Source organism: Hippichthys cyanospilos, chromosome 19, assembly GCF_059441005.1.
Source record: "Hippichthys cyanospilos isolate Australia breed blue-spotted pipefish chromosome 19, RoL_Hcya_1.0, whole genome shotgun sequence".
In the NCBI taxonomy this organism is placed as follows: domain Eukaryota; kingdom Metazoa; phylum Chordata; class Actinopteri; order Syngnathiformes; family Syngnathidae; genus Hippichthys; species Hippichthys cyanospilos.
Genome location: NC_142387.1, coordinates 12,797,473 through 12,820,206, shown reverse-complemented (window position 1 = coordinate 12,820,206; position 22,734 = coordinate 12,797,473). Strand labels below are relative to the sequence as shown.

The window sequence follows — 22,734 nt, the reverse complement described above, 5'->3', positions numbered from 1 at the left end:
TGAAAAAGTTTTAAAATGTCATGAATTGAGGGTGCGCCTTATATGTGGAAAATGTTTTAAAATATGTCGTTAATTGAGGGTGCGCCTTATAATCCGGTGCGCCTTATAGTGTGGAAAATATGGTACTTATGATTGGAACAGTCTTTCTGCAGGTACTCGCAAATCTAATTTTGTGCATTTGAATTCATTGACAGGAACCGTACAGCTTTATTTAAAGAACGAAAGCAAATTAATTGGAACAAATAGCAACTTGTGTAAATTGTGTTTGAGACACCCTCGCAAAACATGTTACAGTGGACCCCCGGGTTACAGAGTCCATGGCTTACGATATACCAGTGGAATATTACGTATTCCGTTCCTTCTTTATGTCATTTTTCCCGCTTTACGGCATCAACAACAATTACAAAATTCAAACATGGCGCTCTAACTCTGCGAGTCGCACCACGCTCATACCTCACAACGTGCGTCACTGCATACGCCACTAAAACGCTGGTCTGCTATCGGTCGACGTCAAAATGCCGATATGCTAAAGACTTGATCTTGTGTGAGTCCTTACAATATGATATTTATTGTACATTTTAGTGCTTAATTGCAACTTGAATCGGTTAGCCATGGGTCCCAAGATTGCTATTGATGTTAAAAGGAGACGTAGGAACGACGATTACTATGGAAACGAAGCTGGAGATAACCAAGAAATACGAAGAAATACTGAGAAAGCAACCACTTCCTGCAGCGACGCAACACGACGTTTGTAAACGTTTGTGAAGCCAGTCCAATTCGGTTCTGATCCAAATTCGAATTTTCAAGCGCCGTCAGAAGGCCCATTTCTTTAAACGCATATGAACGCGCGGGATTTCCTTCAAATCCTTTCGCCGACGCCGACGTCTTCCTCAAACGGCCTGGCCACATCCCGTCGGCGCTAATTGATAAATCACGGCGCACGTGCGAGTCAACGCCGCCGGTGGGGGCCCCGAGCTGTAATTCTTCCACGCGCGAGGCCTCTGTGGTAATCAAGCAAATGAAAAGCCAGCGAGATGGCGGCTTCATTTTAGCAAAGCAAAGCAAAAACATAACGCGGCGGGTTTTACGGCCGTAGCGTCATCGGAATAAATGAAGTCGGGATAGCTTCGGTCGGGTTCCATCTCGACTACGGATCTGATTTGATATCATTCCGAGGGAGTGGGCGATTGTGTTTTCATTTCAACCTGGCTAATTGACATCGACAAACGGCGCTGGCCGCACCGGCGGCTGTCTCTAAATAACCTCCCGTGCACTCTCACCAGTTCCCTTTCAACTTCGGCGGAGGAAGACGCTGCTTTATTTACTAGAAATACAGCTTTAGCGCGATCGATACCGGCCTCTTTGCTTTGAATACGACCTTGGAATGCGCCTGTTGGGATGCGCGCTAGTGTTACGTTATCAGCAAAAACTATTTCAAGTGATGGGCATTTGAAGTAACAGTTGTTTGTCTTTGCAGTTTTGGAGAGATTACTCCAGCTTCACATTCCGAAAACATTCAAATAGTGTCGTTGAAGACTGAACTAGTCATAGATGATTGTTTTTTTTTCCCTACGCCACTGACCGGTTAATAGAACAAGGGAGTATGCTACCATTTTCTGGTAAATTTGGAGAAAAAACTCTAAAATCAGAAAAAATTCTGATTTTATTCTCTGAAAACGGACTTACTATTATTTGTTTACCTTTAAAGTGATAATTCTGACCGAAAGGTAAAAATTGTGAATTTATTCTCGGAATTCTAATTTTATTCACAGTCAAAATTCTCACAATTCTCACTCTTATGAAGTCAGAATTTTGACTTTCTGACTTTAAAGTCAGAATTCAGAGAATAAAGTTCATGATAATTCTGAGAATAAAGTTGAAGTGAGAGAATTCTTAATTTAAAAGTGAGAATGCTGAGAATTTTGACTTGAAATTCTGAAAATAAGGCTTCTGACCAAAGAGAAGCAATCTGAGATACGTCAGAATTCTCACTCCAGCTGGAATGTTGAGAAAATCAGAGCGTTGACAATTCTCAGAAATCATTTTCTGAGAATAAAGTCAGAATTCTGACTTAAAAGTGAGGATTGTAACGGTCAGGATTCTCAAACTGAGAATCCCGAAAGTCATTATTCTGAGAAAGAAAGAGATTTAAGACGATGTGTCACAATCCTTACATTTGTGCCCGGGGTTTGTTTTTTCATATGGAGATGTTGCATCACACACAATTACGGTGACGCATCGATGCGTAACCCCAGCCAACATCTCACATACAGCCGGTTGGAAGGTTGGGCCCGCAGATGATAAATGTGGCTGCCTTTGCTTATGCAGCTGGCGCGCAAACCCACGCCACCTACAATCCAGGAGGTTCCGTCTGATCTGATTATGATTGCGGGATAAGCGGATTTAGGTGCCGCTGCCTAAATGCGGAGCTTCGCTGATTGGAGAGGCCTGCTAGAGGGCTCAAGGTATATCCTTACCTAACCATGCACCCCGATGGCTTGCCGAAGGCCAACCAGAGATGTGGAATTCAACCATAACTCTGTGACAAGGCGAGGGCAACTTATCTCAGGTAGGTGCGAGGCCGCGATGAAGAAATGATTTGATAAATCGGATTTCGGCAACCCGCGGGGCGGTCTTATCACGATATAAGGTAACTAGAACGTAGCCGACAAACAATCGGGAATTCCCTGCGCTAAAATGTCAGCCCCTATTGATTTAATCTTCCGTAGAGCAACGACAATTCCGGCAAGAGTGGAAAAGGTTGAGAACACGGCAGGTGGAGTTGCTGAAATACGGCATTTCCTTCACGTTCGTATCCATCTTCCATATTTGAATCAGAAAACGACATTGCGTGAGCTTGGAGTAAAAAGCCTGTGGGGAAGGAGTGAGAGGCAACAAGCAGCTTCGAGAGCCACCAAATGAAATTTCCGTCAGCATTTATATGCACCGCATGAAGAAATGATTAAAAACAACAGGCAGAAATGTCAAGAATAAACAATCATCTCTCTAAAATGCTCCTGGATATTGATTGGAGAATCGGTTCCCGGCTGGTGAAAAGAACTCAAAACACTTATTACATCCTTGATTACATTACCAGACTGGGCTTGAAGGTACGCATTAGCATAAACACAAGCAGATCTCAAAGTATACGTTAACTTTCACTAATTAAAAATGCTAACGAGGGTGAAGTCTCCTTTTGCAAGTGAAAGACAATGAGCGCTGAACTACTCAAAGGAAAAATTATCCACACTTTGCAAAGAAAATCTTGATCGTTATGGTTATTCTGATCCCATAACATCAGGCCTTGGATCAGGACATCCATCTTGATCCCAAATGATCCAGCAAAACCCAAGCCCACTTTGAGTATACCTTACCCAGACCTACAACGCTACATCTGACCCCTAACCATGAAAACTGTGGTCACATCGTTATCCTGGTCTGTAACCCGACATCCTAACCAAAACCCCCGAAGACACAAGCTAACGTGATCTCTCACACAACATCTTGACCAAAACCTCTATCGACTTATCCTAACCCGATCCATATCATAACATCATAATCCTAAAATTTAGATCGGTATATGAACTCTGAACCCTACGTCCTGACCTATAACGCTACATCTGACCCCTAACCATGAAAACTGTGGTCACATCGTTATCCTGGTCTGTAACCCGACATCCTAACCAAAACCCCCGAAGACACAAGCTAACGTCATCTCTAACACAACATCTTGACCAAAACCTCTATCAGTTTATCCCGACCCATATCATAACATCACAATCCATCATAATCTCTAACCCCTACGTCCTGACCTTAACTCCTGTAATCCAATCTTCATACCAATCTCTAAACCAAACCCGCACTTTTTCCGCAGTCCTAAAGCCCACATCCCAATCCTGGCCTCTGACTCCACATCTTTAGTCCCGATCCGGTCACTTAGGGCCAAAGTCGCACAGTTGCACCCACAAAAGCTGCTGCATTAGACCATTTCTCAGTCTGTGACCATTTCATTCATTATTCATGCAAAATGATTTGCAAAGATCCAACTCAGCATCCTGGGGCGCAACTTTGGCAAATGCATCTCTGACATGGCTCTCCGCGTATTATTCTCCCTCAACTATTAAATTCTTGTGATGCTTTCGCGGACAACCGGAGTGTACTCGGTTCGATTCCCTGACGTGTTGATGCACCCTTGAGGAAGACACCGCTGCCCCGCGTCACTTCCTTGTTGATATCAAATTTTCCCACAGTGGGACCGTACGGGATTATCCTCTTGATGTATTAATTCGATCAATTCAGATGGCCGTAACCCTAGCTGGAGTGATCCTTCTGAAAAGACTGGGTCCTCACATGATTGACCTTTACAAGTGCGGCGTGTAGAACGTTAGCGCCAGAGATGATTGCGCTTACATCACAAACATTGCTCAAGCGGCTCTGTATGTGCAATCTTAGCACCGGCATGTTTTCATGGACGGCTTTCAAATGTTCAGCCCTTGGCCTCTAAAAGGCTTCCCTGACCTCACGGCGCAGCTATCCAAACTCTATTTTCAAATCGACTCTCCGCGGCGCGATCACACGACCATTTAAGTCACGTTCTCTCTCTCTCCGCCCAAAGCGCCGCAAAACATGTCGATGTAAGCAGAATAAGGGTGGGATTTCCCTTGAAAAGGTTTCCCCCGTTCCATCCACATACATGACAGGAAAAAGGTGGATTTTTTTTAAATGTCACCTACCATTTAGAATCAAAGAGAGTTAGCTTTCAATTAGATATTGCTATCCCTCCCACCATTCAAGTGCTGTTTGTCTCAATGCAGTCATTAACCTCAGAGAGCATCCTTGGCAATCACAAATCACTTAGAGCTTTGCGCAGGAATAATACATGAAAGATGAGTGAACGGAAAGAAATACATTACATATTAGAAGTCAGCTATTGTCAGAACTGATTAGAGTGGTACCTTAAAGACTGGAATACAGCGGACCCCCTGATTACAGCGTTCCTGGCTAACGTTTTTTTCATGTTAAGAAGTTTTTCCATCCCCTCTTTTATGCATTTTTCCCGCTTTTATGGCATCAACAACGATCACAAAATTCAAACTTGGTGGTCAGTGTGTGTGCGTATGACCATGCTCATAAGTCACTACGTGCGTCACTGCATACGTCACTAAAATGCTGGTCTGCTATTGGTTGGCGTTACGGCGTCACAAAGATGCTGGTCTGCTATTGGTCGTCGTCACGGTGTTGCTAATTTGCTGATATGCTAACCTATTACCATAGGTTTCTTTCGCCCGCCATATGACGATTTCGCCTTACAATCCCAACTCTGGAACGGATGAATTTTAAATGGCGGGGGTCCACCGTGCCCAAAGGTTTTAAAAATCGGATCAGGGAAAAACCTGCTTCCAGTTTTTTCGGGGTAAATTTGAAATCTTATGATAGTTCAAGTCAGCATACCATAAGAGTTACCTGGATCAAAAACTGTTCCTGAATCTATCCTGCTGGTACCACAAAATGACTTAAAAACTGACTGATGTTAAAATTAAAACGCCAAAAAAGCCCAATCATTCATAAAAAAAAACCAAAAGGAAGCAAGCTGTGTCATCCACACCGGAAGTCGTAAAAATTCAATAAACCCGGACACTTCATTCACCCTGTTCCTTTATGATCCGCTCGACGTGGAACATAATCCCAGGCCGCCGCTGCCCTGCCCTGATGAGATCAGGACATTTGAGACCTGACGTACTGTATATGACCAGTGATTGGATTTCGTCGGGGCCGACCGTCCTAATTGAGAATCGAGAAGTCAGAACACGGCTGGAATGAGGCCGCGCAAGATGAGGAGGAGTTGAAGGAGATGTCACCGATTTTATTATCGGAGGGGCGGCCTTGACATTGAGGCGTGAACGTTTGATCCTCGTAAAGATTGGGGAGACTGATTAAAAAAACGAGTCCCTATATTGGCGCTTACATAAAAGTAAATGCTAAATCATAGTGAGTCAGGAGGTTAATGACTGAGTCACTCACATTGTAGCTTTGAGTTATAGTGTCAAGAGTGCACCTTTCAAGCGCTCGTCGCCTGTCAAACAAATCAAGAAGACATTCCCACCACGTGCAAAATAGAGAAAGACTCCAAAAGTTTACTCGTAAGTCAGATTTACACTCTGCTGTTTTGTTTAGAGACAGAACACCACTTAGTTTTGGCGGTTAACAAGTTAAGGTCATTTGAAATTTGCCCCGATGCAAATTTAGGCCAACTGTGAACTGTTCTTTCAATAGGTTCTTTCACAGCGCGTTTTGTTTTCCAAATTGCCACACGAATGGCGTAACAGGGAGCTGATATGTATTAAAGGAGTCCGTTCTACACTTATATCATAATCCAGCCTATCGATCCATCACTCAGTCTTGATACTTTCGCACTGCCTCTGTTGCGAACCGACCTGTGACGCTTCTGTTACGAAGGGTTGTTCAATTCAAGGTTTGAAAGAACTGTTTCCAATCACTAGTGTTACACTTCATACCCTATTCTCAACTTTCTACTAGTACCTTGACACTATCTTGGACTTTAACACCTCATCCATTCAACTTTGAAACAGAGCAGGAATCTGCACGATCTGGATCTGTACAGGTTGGTCAAGATCCAGTTTTGATTTCTTACCTTGGCAGCTACAGAGGAGCCAGGCTTCTCCAGGAGATCCCACAACTTCTTCCTCTTCTCCGGACAGCAGGTATTGTCAAACTCGCCATCCCCCTCCCGTTCCCTCATGGTTTCCGCCTCCCTGCGCAGCTCCTCGTTCATCTGCTCCTTTTTCTGGTGGTAGCGAGCCTGGCAGCAGGATTCCAGGTAGATCTCATCAATCCCCCAGAAGTCCAACTCCTGGCCGAAGGAAAGCGCGCACATCTCCTCCATCATGTGCAGCTTTCCCGTGCGGTAAAAATTCAGGATGGAGGTAAAAGCCCCAGGGTGGCGGTCGAAGAAATACTCGTTCTCGTTCAGGCTGTAGTCGTCGCACACCTCCATCAGGGACTCGTGCGTGTTGCAGTCCCGCAGCTTGCCGAGGCGGGTCCTCGGCAGTCGGTCCAGAGTCCGCCACAGGACTTCGTGGTTCAGGCCGCCGACGTTCAAGCGAACCCGGCGGGAGCGGGCTTTGGTGCGGATGATATCGATGGGTTCCGGCGGCGCGGAGGGAAGGGGTAGGACGTTGGCGGGCTTGAACCCGGCGGGTCCCAGCTTCTCTGCCATGGTGACGGAGAACAGCCGACAGACTTGTGACGGTTTCAAAAGGTCCACCAAAAAAAGCCTAAAAACGGGCGCTGGGTCCTTTTAAGGCAAGTCGCTCCATGGCTGAGGAAATGGAGCAAAGAATTTGAATGATGAAACATCCATCGGTATTATAAATTCACTTCACAACACCGGTAATGACCCCGCTTCATCAAGTCTCCGGGAACATGGTGGCCGGAATCCATCATTTTGCTTTAAAAGTCGATGTTTCTTGTGGAGGGCGAGATGAAAGCTACATTCGAGGGGACGAATTGTCATCTACCGTACGTTGCCATTGATGTTACAACTTGTGGAGGGTTGAAAAAAAATGTCTTATGCATTTAAAACTTGTGTTCAAATCATTTCTTAAAAATAACAATATTGTTTCTAGGTCAATTTGACTTTGATGTATTTGTTTCAAATATGTGACTTTATTTTTTATTTTATTTATTTAAATTAGGTCAGTTTGATCCTTTTGCAGGATGGTTAATTACTTAAATTAGTTAAGTAATTCCAGAAGAAACTTCATCTTTGTGATGAGTTTTACAATTTGCTCATATTTGCAAAATCTGAGTCCACTTATGTTCTTTGTACCAAAAATGTCAACCTGAACCATTGTTTACGTTTAATTATTCAAATGTCAGGAATGCCAATAAACATTATTTATACAACATTAGGAATGAACTCTATTACCTTTTCAGTCAATATTTATATTTAAGTAGATCTACTCCAGCCCATTTGGACTGGAGAATTTGGCAGTCAGTTGACAAATTTGTCCTTTGCATTTGGTTGATGTTCCTGGATCATTTTGACTTGGAACTTGAAAAAAAAAATCTCATACAATTGATGTTATGAGTTTTACAATTTGAGTATAAATTCTCAAAATGCGTGTTTCACTTCGAGCTCCCTGAAGGCCGTTTTGGGGGTTTGCGTGCCTTGCTTAAGGGCACCAGATTCATGGATATCAACCTGGACGACCAAGCCTTCCACTCATAATCTCCCTATTAAAAAGTCGATGCGAGACGACTGATGCGGGCAGGGGATTCGGTGACATTTTCTGCTTGACTTGCAGAACAAATACGTCTGTATGGGATCCTTACATTATAAGTGTCGCGATGCAACAGTTTCATGAAGATTTAAAGTGATGTTTCCCTCCAAAAACGCAAGCGGTATAAGTATAAGATAACGTTCCCACACCTGCATGCCAAACATTTCAAATAAAGTACAGCTTCTTACCTTGCCAAAATGATTCGCATTTGTCCAAGCAAAGTCCTTCCATGGAGGCGGGATCCCCCCGTCCTACTCCAGTCCCCCTCCTCTGTGCACGGTCAAGCGTCCGCGGCCAAGAGCGATCCACAGGCACGGCGCAGGGACGGCGCGTCCCGCATGTTGTCGACTGGAGCGCGCGGGTGTGTGTGTGTGTGTATTCAAAAAGGTCTTCTTCTTAACGCTCCATCATTGCCGAAAGAGAGGAAAATAAAGAGAGTCCCGCCTCCATCCGCGCGCGCTTGAAAAGGCGGGGAGGGGAGTTGAGGGAGGAGGAGAGCGCGCCGAACCAAACGTCCAGCTGTAGCGGAGTGAGCACACGCCGGGGAGCTGTGAAGGGCTGCAGCACCTCCCTGGCGAGAGGTGAACTGACTGGCCGCCACCAGCCGGATCGCGCTTGCAGGCCGGGTGGGTGGGGGTGGGGTGGGGGGGTTGTTGTTGGGTGGTAGGGGGTGCACGCGGTTGCGTAAACGCTGATTTGTGTGGGAAGTGAGTGCCGCGGGAGCCAGCGCGGATGCGCAAGCTGTTGACGCTGGACCACGGACTTTTAACGTGAGAAAATTGATGAATCAGCAGCTTTGATGACTTTCGAAAGGGACATTTGGACAGATGGATAACCGTAGTATAACCCAACACATACTGGAATAAAAGTTTTTTTATATATATATATATATATATATATATATATATATATATATATATATATATATATATATATATATAAATATATACGTGTGCATGTGTGTGATATTGCTAAACAAAGAGTAAAATGACCCAGGAAGAATAGAAACATTTACCGAGAAATTTACCAATTTACCATTTACCAAAAAAGGAATGGGATAAAAGTGCTATGAAATACATTACTAAAGGGGAGAATGAGCTGCCTGCTAATCTTCTCCATTATAGTTAAGAAGGAAATGATCTGAGAGGCCAGTCATCGTTTCAAAATTAACTAGTGGAATTAAGAAGTGAACGGCCTTGGTATGCTTTTATTTTGAAGTGCCTCCTGGAAGCTTAATATAGTGATAGTTTTAGAATCTTTTCCTCCCAGAGCAGCTCTTGATGTAAACAATGCAGTGTTTTGTTTTGTTTTTTTAACCCAATTCTTTATTTTGGCTGACTTTTCTTTTTTTTTTTTTTTTTTTTTTTTTTTACAAACAACTTACGAACAAAATCAGCTAACGAACAGCTGTCCTGAATGCAACTCGTTCATACTGTATGTAGAGGAGCGTCTGTGTATAAAAACTGTATATAAACATATAGATATAAAGTATAAACCCAAATATAATGATTTATTTTTCCAGCATGCCAAATTTTCGAGAAGTGAATGTCATGTTTCAAATGCTGATACTAGCCCAAAAAAACTCAACATAACTAACGCAGATAGACGATAGTTTGTGAGGAAAGCAGTTTTTGTTCATCTATTTGGTGTCGGGTATTTGAAAAGCATTTGAAATGCCCAGTCCACATTCTTTCGAAAATTCCACCAAGATGGCCGCCATTTGTCACGTTGATACTCATAGTTCACTAACAGGGACTCTTAAACAGGGAGGAGCAGGGCCAATTGGTAGTTTTGCGACCTCTGACCAAGTAGAATTGTTTTTTGTTCTTCAAAGCTATATTAACGCATTCCTTGCCAGATTTAACTCATTTTAGTTAGTTTCACAACTTGTTGGACGAAATTCTCGACGCGACCTGCTGGGTATAAATAACCCATCAGTAGGTCAGGCATGTCACCCAATTTGGGTTACTAGTTTTAAACCTGCAGTTTGTCAAGTACTTGAGACGCGTAAGCCGATCCCGGCCTGACCCTTAATCCTGAACAAGAGAACAGAATCAGACACACCCGTACGCCTCCGCCACGTAATCAAAACCCGCCTCATCCCCCACTTATGAATGCGTAATCATCTGCCCCATTCGCCTCTCTTCAATGAATAAACAGACATATTAAATTATGCATCCCTTATCTCCCGCATCATTAGCTACAATGAAGTATCGGACTCTCCTTCATTCTCATTTAAGTGAATATTGTTCAACAGAGCAATGATATTACCTAGTAGAACTTCCGTGTGTGTGTGTATAGGGGAGGAATTGAATATTTCCCCTTAGCCAAGCGCTTTTGAGAAATTTGATTATGCGCTGCATACGTGTCATTGATTTCCCTGCCATGTCCCTTCCTTCCAGGGACGAGTGATCAATAGCGGCGGATTGATTAAAGGAGAGCTTTGCCGCACAAATACCGGGCCTTAACTGCGTGCGCTCGCCTGAAGGTTAAAGGCGCACTGCGGGTGTCAATCGCGGTCCCGTCACATCCGCCGACCACGACACCGCCTTAATGGCAAATCACATATGGGCCCGATGAATTATTTGTACCGTACGGGGGCTTGGCCTCTGTCGCTCGGCCGGGCACATGCCATTTGAATGCGAACATGCGCTTCTGGAAGGTTCCCGCGTTCACTCCATGACTTACGGGACAGAAAAGCGGTTTGGGTAGGCCGCGTCGAATCCGGTTAGCGTCGGACTGGCAGCAAGTCATCAAGTCTGCGAAAAGATTGGAAATGAAAATCAGTCATGCTAGATATCGTGATTTACTAAATATGAGATGCACTTTTTTCAAGCCCCTTAAACAGTGCAAAGCGTTTCTGGGGAAAAAAAAAAAAAAAAAAAAAAAAAAAAACTTAAAACATGCCATCAGTGACTGATTTATTAAACTTTAGACCCTTTCAAACATTTCAAACACAAGTCAACCTAAAGTCTTTTGGATCAAAGAAGAAATCTATTATCGAAAAGAAATAACTTAATTACTAATAATTGTTTTTCCCCCAAAATAATCAATATAAAGTGTCAAACCTGTTCTCAAAAATAATTATAAATAAATATTTGTCCACAGAAAAAAAATAAACATAAAGTGTCCTCTTTTGGGAGGGATCTTTTCATAAAAATAAATAATTAACGTAATTATTGATAAATATCAACCCCCCCCCCAAAAAAAAAACAAAAAAATCAACATAAAGTGTCAGACCTGTTCTCAAAAGGAATTATAAACAAATATTTGTCCACTGAAAAATATTTAACAAAAAGTTGAATGTAAAGTTGAATATTGAAAAATAAATCATTAACTTGACAGGTAACGAGAGGTGGCACACAAGTTGGGTCATTGAATAAAACAAACAAACATGCAAATATCCTTTAAAAATAATTATTGAATTGTTTCAGGAAAATATAAGTTCATAAAACAAATTTTATGTTCGGTAGGTTATTCAATTTTTATTATTGATTCTCTCCCATACGAAAATGGTTCGACCCAGCTTCTCATGTGCCACCTCTCGTTACCTGTCAAGTTAATGATTTTTTTTTTTTGTCAACACATCTCTACTATCCCAAAAACACTTCAAGTTGAATATTTTTCCTTTTTGTGTTAATAAGTGTAACTTGTCACCAGTTTCGGGGGCATTTTTCCCTTAGGGGCCTCCGCACTCTTTTTAAAACCTCAATCTCTGAATAATCATCAAATTTGGACACCATGCTATGTCCATATAACTCGGGTCAAAAAAACAAATGGCTGTCAATTTAACATCACCTTTCTGTTGAGATTTTCCATTCTTCCGTGAAGCCGCCATTTACGTGTCCTAACTATTGCTAGCTAGTTTTGATTGCGTCCCCGTTTCAAAGGTGGAGTGTTATGAGGCGATAATGATGCGTCTCTGAGATGTGCTGACAGCGTTAGAAGCAGAAAGTGTGATGGTGGGTGGGGGTGGGGGGCACGTGGAACGAGCATGTCTGTGGCTGTTGTCTGCGTGATTGAGCGGATGCTTTTTGTGACAAATTGGAAAGGGAAAATACAGCAGCGCACTGACAGCTCAGGGATGAGGCAGCTGCTACAGTCAATCAGCTGGCAGTGGCTACAGTTAGGGACGTGTGACAATGCCACGCCACCGTTTAGTCGCCGCGCTCGACACATTAACACAACATGTCAAGGGGATTTGGAGGTTAATAAATAAATGCATTCTGCCTGTCATTAAATGGCGCCAAGAAGTTTTCTTTGCAATAAAATGTCCCGAGATGTTACGCAATTCAATTATATTTTGCCAAGCCCCCATTGGGAAAGAGAAAACTTTTTCACTGCCCCCACACTGACTATAAAAACCAACTGTTATTTTTTACAGTGTTTATATAGGTTATAGCTTAGTCTAAAGAGAAAATAAAATAACCGAGTGAATCAAAGTGCCTGAATCTTAAAAAAAATAACATTTATTTTAATACAATTATATTTCACATGGCAAAAACAAAGCCCCCCCACACACCCCGACTCGATGCACTAATTATCTATAAAAATTGTATAAATAATCCAGTATCCTTAATAACACTAACAAAAGAAAAAAGCAACAAGTCAACTAACAACAATTGTTATTTTTTACAGTGTTTATACAGGTTTCAGCTTGGTCTAAACAGAAAAAAATGACAGAGTGCATCAAAGTGCCTGAATCTAAAAGAAAATAACACTTATTTTAATGCAATTATACTTCACATGACAAAAACAAAACCTTTTCCCTGGGGTGGGGTCACCCCCCCCCCCCCGTCCGACTCGATGCGCTGACTAAAAATAAGATTATCATCTAGAAAAATTGCGTACCTAAACCAGTATCCTTAATAACAATAACAAAAGAAAAACCAACAAGTCAACTTACAACTGTTATTTTTTTACAGGGTTTATACAGGTTACAGCTTAGTCTAAAGAGAAAAAAAATAACCAAGTGAATCAAAGTGCCTGTATCGAAAAAAAAGAACACTTCTTTTATTGCAATTATACTTCACATGACAAAAACAAAGCCTACACCGGCAAGTATAAACTTTTAATAAAGTACAATCTAACATTTAACAGAAAAATACACCAGTTCTTTATTCTTTTAATCCATCTCAGGCCGTGGCTATTTTGCCACTTGACTGAAAAAAAAACATCACAGTTGCTCAGGGCTCAGCCGAAAACCAACGGCTATTTTGTTTACTTTGAAAATGCCACAAAATCGAGTGGATATGTCCATAATTTGGCCATTTTAGCTTCAAAAAATACAAAATGTGAGCTGCTCCTACACAAATAACTGCAACACAATAGCAAAAGAAAAAAAAGCCTCCAAAACCGCAAACATTCTTTTGTCTCCCACTCTCCCTTCTGTTTCCCTGTGCATCATCGTGATTGGAATCATGCACTTTAAAAAAATAAATAAATAAAAAGGTGTCGTTTGTTATATTCGAATTTGGGGAAGGTCCAGTACTCTCTCGCGGCGAGACCACCAACTGCGAGCATAACGAGCGCGCGCCAGCGCCTATGTGTACTCCGGCGTGCACTCAGAAATTCGCCGACTGCACCAGCCTATTTCTTTTTCCCCTCACTTTCTTTTTTTCCTTCTACCGCGGCTAATAATAGATGCCGGCCATGTCAAGGTCCACACAAAGCAGCTCCCCGCCCACAGTGGGCAGCAAAGGCCTTCAGTTTAATGGCCCGCCATAGCCCAGAGTCATAAATCCATGTCACCTCTTCATTCATCCAGCAACAAACACCTGTTCACCTCTGACACTGCCAGCAGCACCCCGCAAGTCAAAAATACACACAACACACACACACGCGCATGCTGTACGCAATCTTTGTCTGTAATAATGCTACCACAAAATCCCACTTGAAATCCCATCAAGGGTCTCTTTTTATGTCATCTACGTGTTAATCACTCGCCGCCGGCATCAATCAAAGCGAGGCAGCCGTGTCCTCATCGCGCAGGCTGTAGTTTTGTGTTGGCGGCATGGGCGCACACACACGTGGACGAGTGCGCGCGCGATTGATACGGCGGAGTGTTGCCGCTTGTGTTTGCATAATACATCCAGGACTGTGAGTCCTAATTGGGGGAAAAAAAAAAGGTTCTATTTATTTGGATTCCCATTGCGACTGCCTGCTGTGTAATACAGCACAGAATGGCAAAAACAGAATGGTGCATAACGCTAATGGTGCTAAACGCGGGAAAGAGCTTTGATTATAAAAAAGAAAAAGAAAAAAGGGCTTGCATACTGTCATATTTCATTACATAAATGCGGGAAAAAACTTGTTTCGGATACAAGAACAGTGCATGACAATTACTTGTTATGTGCCCATACTAGCACGCGGGTACCAATTAGCAAATGATTTTAAATTTTTGTATATTCTTGACAGTTTTAATTATATTCATTTGAGCCAAATATATTTGTGTTTAGCTTTTAGACTTTAACATGATGACACATTGCTTTGAGGCTTTTTGGTTTTGTTTGCTACGTTTCGCAAGTAAACGGACCCAGTTTGTTCAAAAGAGTGAACCTGAGTGAACCTGAAGGCTATCATCTTTAAAAAAAAAGAAAAAATACAGTTTATGACCATGCATACACAGCCACATATAACCAATGTATGCTCTAAATAAAGTCATAAGACTTCAAAATGTTGTTTTTAATGGTATTTCTTTCTGCTCTTTACCTGTTAGCCTACTTCCTGCTAGCAAAGGTTGTCCATTTATATGCCTGAATGAAACTTCTATTTCTTGTAATTCATATGACCGTGCTAACGGTTAATATAACAAAGAGATGCAACTGAATAACATTCTTAAGAAAGAACCGCATTGGGGCCATCTTTTTGACCATTTTGTCAAACAAAGTAAAGAAAAACAATCATGTGCCCGGTTGAAGACCATATTTTCAGACCTTGAGATACAAATCATGGCGCTAGAAGTAATGGGTCCAAAATATTGATATACGAAGACTATATTTTTCAAATGGGAATGATTAACACCTGGATATGGTGACTAGTAATCACCACACCGTCACTTAATCATGATCCAATCGATGCGTGTTGATATTATCGCACTTTGGCTGTGTAACGATCGCGGGCGTACTTTGCGTTCATCAAGCGCCGCGAGGTGTTATTGGACCTTGCTCATATTTTCTTACGAAATTGGGAAACGGCCAGACATTTATGGGCCGTAAGTACGCTCTGGTGCTAGCCTTGGCTAGCTGACAACTTCATTAAGTCATCTATTAATAATGTACTGATATGTTCAATCATGATCAGTGTCCGGGCGGTGATGTCATATCACTTTACTTGCTGCTCCTTCAAGGTTACAGGACGTATTGCTCTTTAAATGCTACGCTAGCTGCTCGGGTGTCAATTAAGTCGGCGCTTACTCTGACGTCCGTCCTTGGGATGGAACAAACCAAGTGAAGGAAAAGAAGGGATTAATGTACAGTACAGCAGCTTGACGGCCTAATCGATCCTCCCGCCTTTTCATTACTGTGCCATGCGTCAAATCGGGTGTTGTGATTGAAGGTAAGCGGGTAACCACCGGCTTTAGGGTCCGCAAACGAACCGAGGACAGGGAGAGCTCACTTTCAATGCCGCCCGTCACGCAGCGACACTTCATCACGTCGAGGACTTAGTTGAACTCTCGCTGCATCACAAGCAGATTTCCAGCGTCAATATAAAAAGCCACGCTTGTTTGATGTTAACTCGCAACTTGACAAAAGGGACGCGTCGCATCCGAGGTCCTTCGTTGGTATGCAAAGCTTAAATCGCAGCGGGATTCATCTGTGACTTTTATTGAGATGAGTTGCGTCAGGCCGCTCACTTAACATTCTTTTGCATATTAGGTTCAAAACGTGGGAGCCGAAAAGCCGATGGTCGACGCCGTAAACCGCGTGCCGAATGCGGAACAGGCAAAATTGAGTGTTTTAATTAGAGAACAATGAATTGAGTTTGTCTTGAGTTGCTGCTTCCACTTGAGACACATTCAAGCAAATTCCCAAGCAGGAGTCCGTCAAAGTACGAAACCCGGAAAATTAAAAATCCGACTAAATTTTCAATATAGATTTCAAGGCTATCGGAGGTGCTAGGTTTGCTGTCCCAGTATCACAGATCTTTTTTTGTTTTTTTGTGAGTGTAACGTTGTATTTAAATTTTGTCGCGATTACTTTGGGTGTAATCCCACTGATGGCCACTAGAAGGCAGTACACAATTGTAACACTCGAAAGAAGAGGAGCGAAAAAGGAAATTTTGAACGTCTTAGTCCTTTCACAACCTGTTTTTTATGCCTACAGAAATCAATGAATGGTGGTGCATTTTATTATGTACGTATATCCATCCATCCATTTTCTAGAGCTGCTTATCCTCACTGGGATCACAGGCTTACCCCAGCTGACATCGGGCAGTATGCGGGGAACACCCTGAACTGATTGCAGGGCACCGAGAGACAAACAACCAGCCGCGCACCCAATCACACCCAAGGACAATTTAGTATGTATAATGGACCCCCGTGTTACAACGTCCCTGACTTACATTATTTTCATGTTGGAATACTGAGTTTCATCCCCTCTTTATGATATTTTCCTGGTTTTGCGCCCAAAACAACAGTCATGACCCTAGGGGCTTGGCTGTATTTGTGTTGTTTCGTCTCCATTTTTAGGTAATTACACTTATTTTTGCTGTTGCCGTCCCTGCAACCCGTCACTACAATTCTGATCTGCTTTGTTGGCGTCCTATTGGTTGGCCTCACTTGTTTCAAGATGGCGTATGTACAATTTTGATGGGGGTTCTAAACGTATTAGCTATTTAATTTAAAGTTTGGATTGCCCGTCATACAGCAAATTTGCCTTACGACCCCAACAGCGGAACGGATTCATCTTGTATCACGGGGGCCCACTGTACTTTGTTTTATTACAAGCGCTGACAACCTTGGATAATGATAGTATTGAGCCAATCACGATGAATTGAAGGCTCGCAGAAACGTGTAATTCTTACTTGATCGAAATAAGCCATTTACAGACAGTTTTTTGTTTTTTTTGTGTGGGTATGACATCACTGTACATACTTTTCTTAGGACGGCAACAAAATATGCCAAGACGCTTTTGGCAAAATGAAATATCAGCATCTAGTCCGGTATGTACCATATACTGAAAGCCCAACCCCTCAACAGCTGAGGACTAAGCGCCCGTGGTTGCTAAACAGTCGAGCTTCTCCTCGCCTTCCTCCACCCGTGGGCAGTTGTCTCATTCAAAATGCTCATCCTATGAAGTCATCTTTTGCTGAATACTCCCGCCTTAAAAATAGATGCCATAGTACGCACAATGCCTCGCCGTGAATTTGTTTGGGTGTACGCCAGGCGCTCCGTGAGGCTAACAGGCCGGACGCGATCTTCTCTTCCTGGAAAGGGGTTTTTGTGGCGTTGGTTGCGATATATGGTCGTCGTGCTACGAGACTTCATTCGAGGCAGCCAGCGGGAGATGAGTTTTTTAACGACGTCTGTAAATTTGGAGACGAGACAAGCCCAGGGGTCTGATCTTCTATGTGGGTTTTCTCGCACCTTCAAGTTTGAACGATTCAAAGGTGGAACGAGGCATAAAAATGACGAAAAATGTACCCTTGTTTCACCGATCAACGGGTAATTTTACGGGTATTTTTGTCGTCTATTACAGAACATCAAAAACCCAATTTTTTTAAATTGAACGGCCATTTGGGTGTGACACAGGCCATTCGATGAAAACGCAGCCTCAAGAAGTCAGTCTAGAGAACTGATAATGAACAGGAAGTTAAAGTCAAAGTTTTGATGAGTTCGAACATTGATCGTAAAAACAATTATATAACTTTAAGAGCGATCGCCTCCCAAGCAAATGACCGCATGTCTCTGCGGAGGAAAAGCAGGGAAGGTATTTTGGGAGCCGTGACCCAACCGGCCCGCACGACGTAAGCTTGTGATCCCGCCGCTGGAAGGTTAACGTGGCTGCGATGATCCAAGGACCGCCATCTGTCCTCGCCGCTTGACAGCAATAAGTCATTTTGATACGTCTCAACATCATTTCCCTTTTGAACCCGCCGTCGAATAGATGGGCTCGTTGCGCCAAGGAGGGCTGCCAGGAACACCTTGGCGGTGCCGGCTTTGGCCTTGCGTCACCCCGCGGAGGCTTGTTGGAGCTCTTTTAGGACATTAATGAATTGATGCCCTTGTTCCGCCGGTAGATATTAGCTTTGCTGCTTTTTATAAATTGACACGTTCGTGTCCACTGGCTTATTGTAGGTCTTACTGTGTGAGACCAGTCTTAGGCCCGTTGTTTCTAAAAACGTTAAAAGTTTGATGATAAGCGTGCTAAGGTCTTAGCATGGTCAAAACCTGGCCCATTTTGGCACTTGTGTTTTGAGAAAGTCGTTATGCGGACCCTAACATGACACAAAAGCACGTTTGACGATAAGCGTTAAGGTCTTTGAGGATAAATGCTAAGGTCTTAGCCTGGTTAAAACCTGGTCCACATAAGCACGTGCTTTGAGAGAGCCGTCATTCCAGGAAATACACTCATCTGTTGGCTTGCTAGACATCTATCTTTTGTGGACCCTATCATGACACAAAACCATATTTGACAGTAGGCGTTGAGGTTTTTGACGATAAGTGGTCTTGTTTTGAGAGAGTCACAGCCAACCAGACTACTAGATTATATGACCACACATGACACAAAATTTTACCGGGCAATGAAGACGCTAGTGCTTTGGTTCGCAGACTAGAGAGCCTTTCTAGTCTGGTAGACTGCCATGGTATGTGGACCAGGACCCACACAGGACATAAAACCTTAGAGGATCATACATGGTCAGCAGGCTAGCAAAACCCGCTAGCACTTCAGCTATCTCTGTTATGCAGAATATCTAACACGAAACCATTTTTGCTGGCATTTCTTTGCTCGCAAGCTAGTGAACTAGCAGCTAGCAAGGCTTGTTAAACCATGTACTGAAATCATCCAATAAGTCATCTACTCATTTGGTTTTCTGTTGCGTGGGTCCACATAAAAAAATAAAGAGCAGCAAATCACACGTGGTTACACTCGTGGAGCTGCATTTTATACACTGGGCTTTTTTTTTTTTTTCATGCAAACTTGGCAGGCTTGTTGACAACACTAGTGCGTGGTGTGTTCAATGTATAGGACGTTTTATTTACATTTTAATAGGACTTTAAATCCCTTGATCGCAGAGTAATATGGTACTTGCATTTTATTTGAGTACCAAATCAAAATGGCCAACTTCTTGTTCAATTTGGCTATAGATTCTTGACGCTTCTGTCTAATGATCTGAAACTGCTGCCAGAGGGACAATTTTAAAACTCTCCAGGGGCTCTTTCATTTCCGCTGAAGGCGAATCCTTGAAATAATCTTTTGACAGGGGGCAAAATTTAAACCGAAATGCTGACGAAAACAAGAATAACCACAGAGATTCCAAGAGTGCCCGAAAAAAGAAATCACGCAAGGAATGACAGACAGGCGGTAACGTTACACCTCGAAGGCCACGTAGCGTAAGAGACACCTGAGGGAAAGGTTAGCTCGCGTCGAGCCTGAACTCGATCTGTTTGATTACCCTGTCAGGCGTCGAGGTAATTAAGTCAATACAGTTTAATTACGCTGAGTAGGACATCGATGAATCTTTCATCGCCAAACGCTGACACCGCGACAGCAGCCGACATACTGTAGCGACGCACGCTTGAACAATTTCCTGCAATTATATGTCGTTTTTTTTTTTTTTGTCATATGCGTGGAACTCGCAGATAATGAAATGTGTCTATGTTGAAATAAAATACAAATTGACGGTTAAAGTAAATCTACTTATATCCATTGTATTTTATTTATATTTATTAGTAGTAGCATATGAAAATATAAAATAGAATGTGACGAATAATAATGAAAAAAAGGATATTTAACTGTAGCTACAATGATTTTTTTTTTGGACAACAGCATAATTTTGCGATTTTTTTTATAATCATTATTTGGTTTTGTTTGCCTATAATTCCATCGGAATTGTCGCATTTCATATTCATCGAAAATGTGGAAAAGAAAAACTATATTACATACATATACATACATACATATTACATTCTATTTATTGTATCTTCTATATTGTATTTATTATATTGCACTTGTTCATAATGAACATACCATTTTTTTAATTTATTCTACATATGAAAATTACAAATTGAGTAAGATATCCTTTATATTGTACTTACTGTGACAGCCTGTTAATGCTCGATCTTGATAGATAGATAGATAGATAGATAGATAGATAGATAGATAGATAGATAGATAGATAGATAGATAGATAGATAGATAGATAGATAGATAGATAGATAGATAGATAGATAGATAGATAGATAGATAGATAGATAGATAGATAGCAAAAAATACGGTACATGCTTCTCTGCCTTTTGTATAAAGAGCTTCCAAATTCTAACAAAATCAAGTCACATGCTGCAAATAACAGCCATAAGCTAACATTGAAGAATTAAAAGTTGCAAGCAAAGCGATCAATACATGACATGCCCAAAAAAAAAGATGGTGGATGCAGATGAGTGCTTCCCCGCAATGCTGAGGAACAAATTGCTTTTTTGTTGTTGTTGCCGCCGCATCGGCTTCGCAGTTTTTCTCTCGAGGAAACCTCTCCGCCGACACAAACGCACATTTACATGCAGCTACACATGAATACATCTCGGGAGCGACCAATCTGCATTGATTTTCACTTTTTTTTTTCTTTTTTTAAATTCCGCGTGTGCATGCGCGTGGTTGGGTGTTTCGCGTGTTGTAATGAGCAGCGAGTTGTACGAAGGGCAGCTATACAGGGGAGTCTCTTGACCTCGTGCACGTGGGAAGCGAGGAGGAGGACGTTCAAGAGTGGGAAAATTCCGCACATGAGTACCAATGTTAGTAACTCCAAAGCCAGCGAACACACGCGCTTGCTTTAAAAGAAAGATGGTAAAAATGGTTTTAATTTCAATAATATGGCTAGCTAACAGAAACATGGTATAACCTCAACATCTGAGTGAACCAACAAAACTTTTTTTTCAAGATTAGAGCTGTCCATAGCATGATTAGAGATTAGCATGTGAAAATCGGAGAACTTTCCGACAAGATTCTTAAAAAAAATAGGCCAAGGACACAATTTAAGAATGTTGTGCTATTAGCTCAATGCTAACACACAATGTAAAATGCTATAGGGAGGATCGCGGAACTAGCATTGATGTTGCGGTAGGTATAAACCTTAAAGGGAGTATGTGTAATTTTTTGCTAGCGCCTGTGGGAGCTTTAGGGGCATTACGGTAAATGCAGCAATACAAACTCCTTCTCCTGCTGTCCGTAGCTATAACAAACATGGCGAACTCCGGAGGAGTGCCACCCCCCCATGTAACATAATTCAATGCTAACTAGGCCTACGATTATATTTAAAACATAATGTTGATCGTTAAGAACACATTTATTTGAACGTTTTTGAAATGTTATTATCATTGAATTTATTCATTTTTACTTAAAATGGTCTAAAGCTTACACAGTGTCACTTTGAGCAATGTTTTTTGGGAAAAAAAATGGTGGCGCAACCCATGTAAACCACATATATTACATATAACACATATAAACATTATAAATGTGTTGAAAACAAAAGAAAAAAAAGATAGATCTCCAATAATAACAACAATATTATTGGTTGTGAAACTTTTCTTGGATTACATACGTCTCGGTCTTTTATTATTGTTATTATTATTTATTTATTTATTTATTTATTTGACTGAACCTCCCATGTAAAAACAGCAAAGCAGTCTAGCTAGCCCAAATGGGAAAAAAAATGTCCCTAAAAAGCCATAGAACAAGCTGTTCTGATGCCCATCATCAAATTTGTCACTCAAGTGTTCCCCGAGATCTCATGAAACTTCATGAAACAGAAAAACACAGAAGCTTCTAACCTGCGACCACATGACTGCGAGGCAGATGTCCAAACCACTCCACCGCCGCGCTGTACTATTTTTACTACAGAACTTGATACATAGAGGAATGCGTACTGTATTGTACACAAAAGTAGAACTCATCCATAAATCTAAAGCATTGGATGTGATTGAACTTTTTTTAAGTCGCATTATTTATCGTTTGTTGAGCGCCTACGCGCACACACGCGCACGGATGCGTGTAATTTATTTGCGGGGCATCAAAAACATTTACGAGTCTGTTTCAAGAAGAAGAAGCAATAAATCCGGCCGTGCCATTTCTCGCTAGCACCTCTTCATCTCCTCGTTTCTCGGCCGCGTCACTTCGCCGTGATTTACCGCCGTACTTTCTGATCCGCTTTTGCTGTGTTTAAAAAAAAAAAAAAAAAACGGTAGTGATGTTATTTATTAACATAGTTGCCAGGTGAG

At 42.0% G+C, this 22,734-nt stretch overlaps 1 protein-coding gene and 1 long non-coding RNA gene across 2 annotated transcripts in view; both read right to left on the bottom strand.

The window, feature by feature from the left end:
* The window catches only part of kcnb2b (potassium voltage-gated channel subfamily B member 2b), a 58,560-nt gene extending 49,758 nt beyond the window's left edge, over positions 1-8,802 (bottom strand). The window contains exons 1-2 of the mRNA XM_088402362.1: positions 8,492-8,802; positions 6,653-7,339 (exon numbers count right to left, since the gene is read on the bottom strand). Of these exons, the coding sequence (XP_088258488.1) occupies positions 6,653-7,237 (585 nt within the window). The 5' untranslated portion in view covers positions 7,238-7,339; positions 8,492-8,802. The remainder of the gene's footprint in view (positions 1-6,652; positions 7,340-8,491) is intronic.
* Positions 8,803-9,787: 985 nt separating this feature from the next.
* LOC148407976 (uncharacterized) overlaps positions 9,788-22,734 on the bottom strand; it is a 35,674-nt gene continuing 22,727 nt past the window's right edge. Inside the window, exon 4 of the long non-coding RNA XR_015863645.1 lies at positions 9,788-11,062. This is a non-coding gene — a long non-coding RNA (uncharacterized LOC148407976). The remainder of the gene's footprint in view (positions 11,063-22,734) is intronic.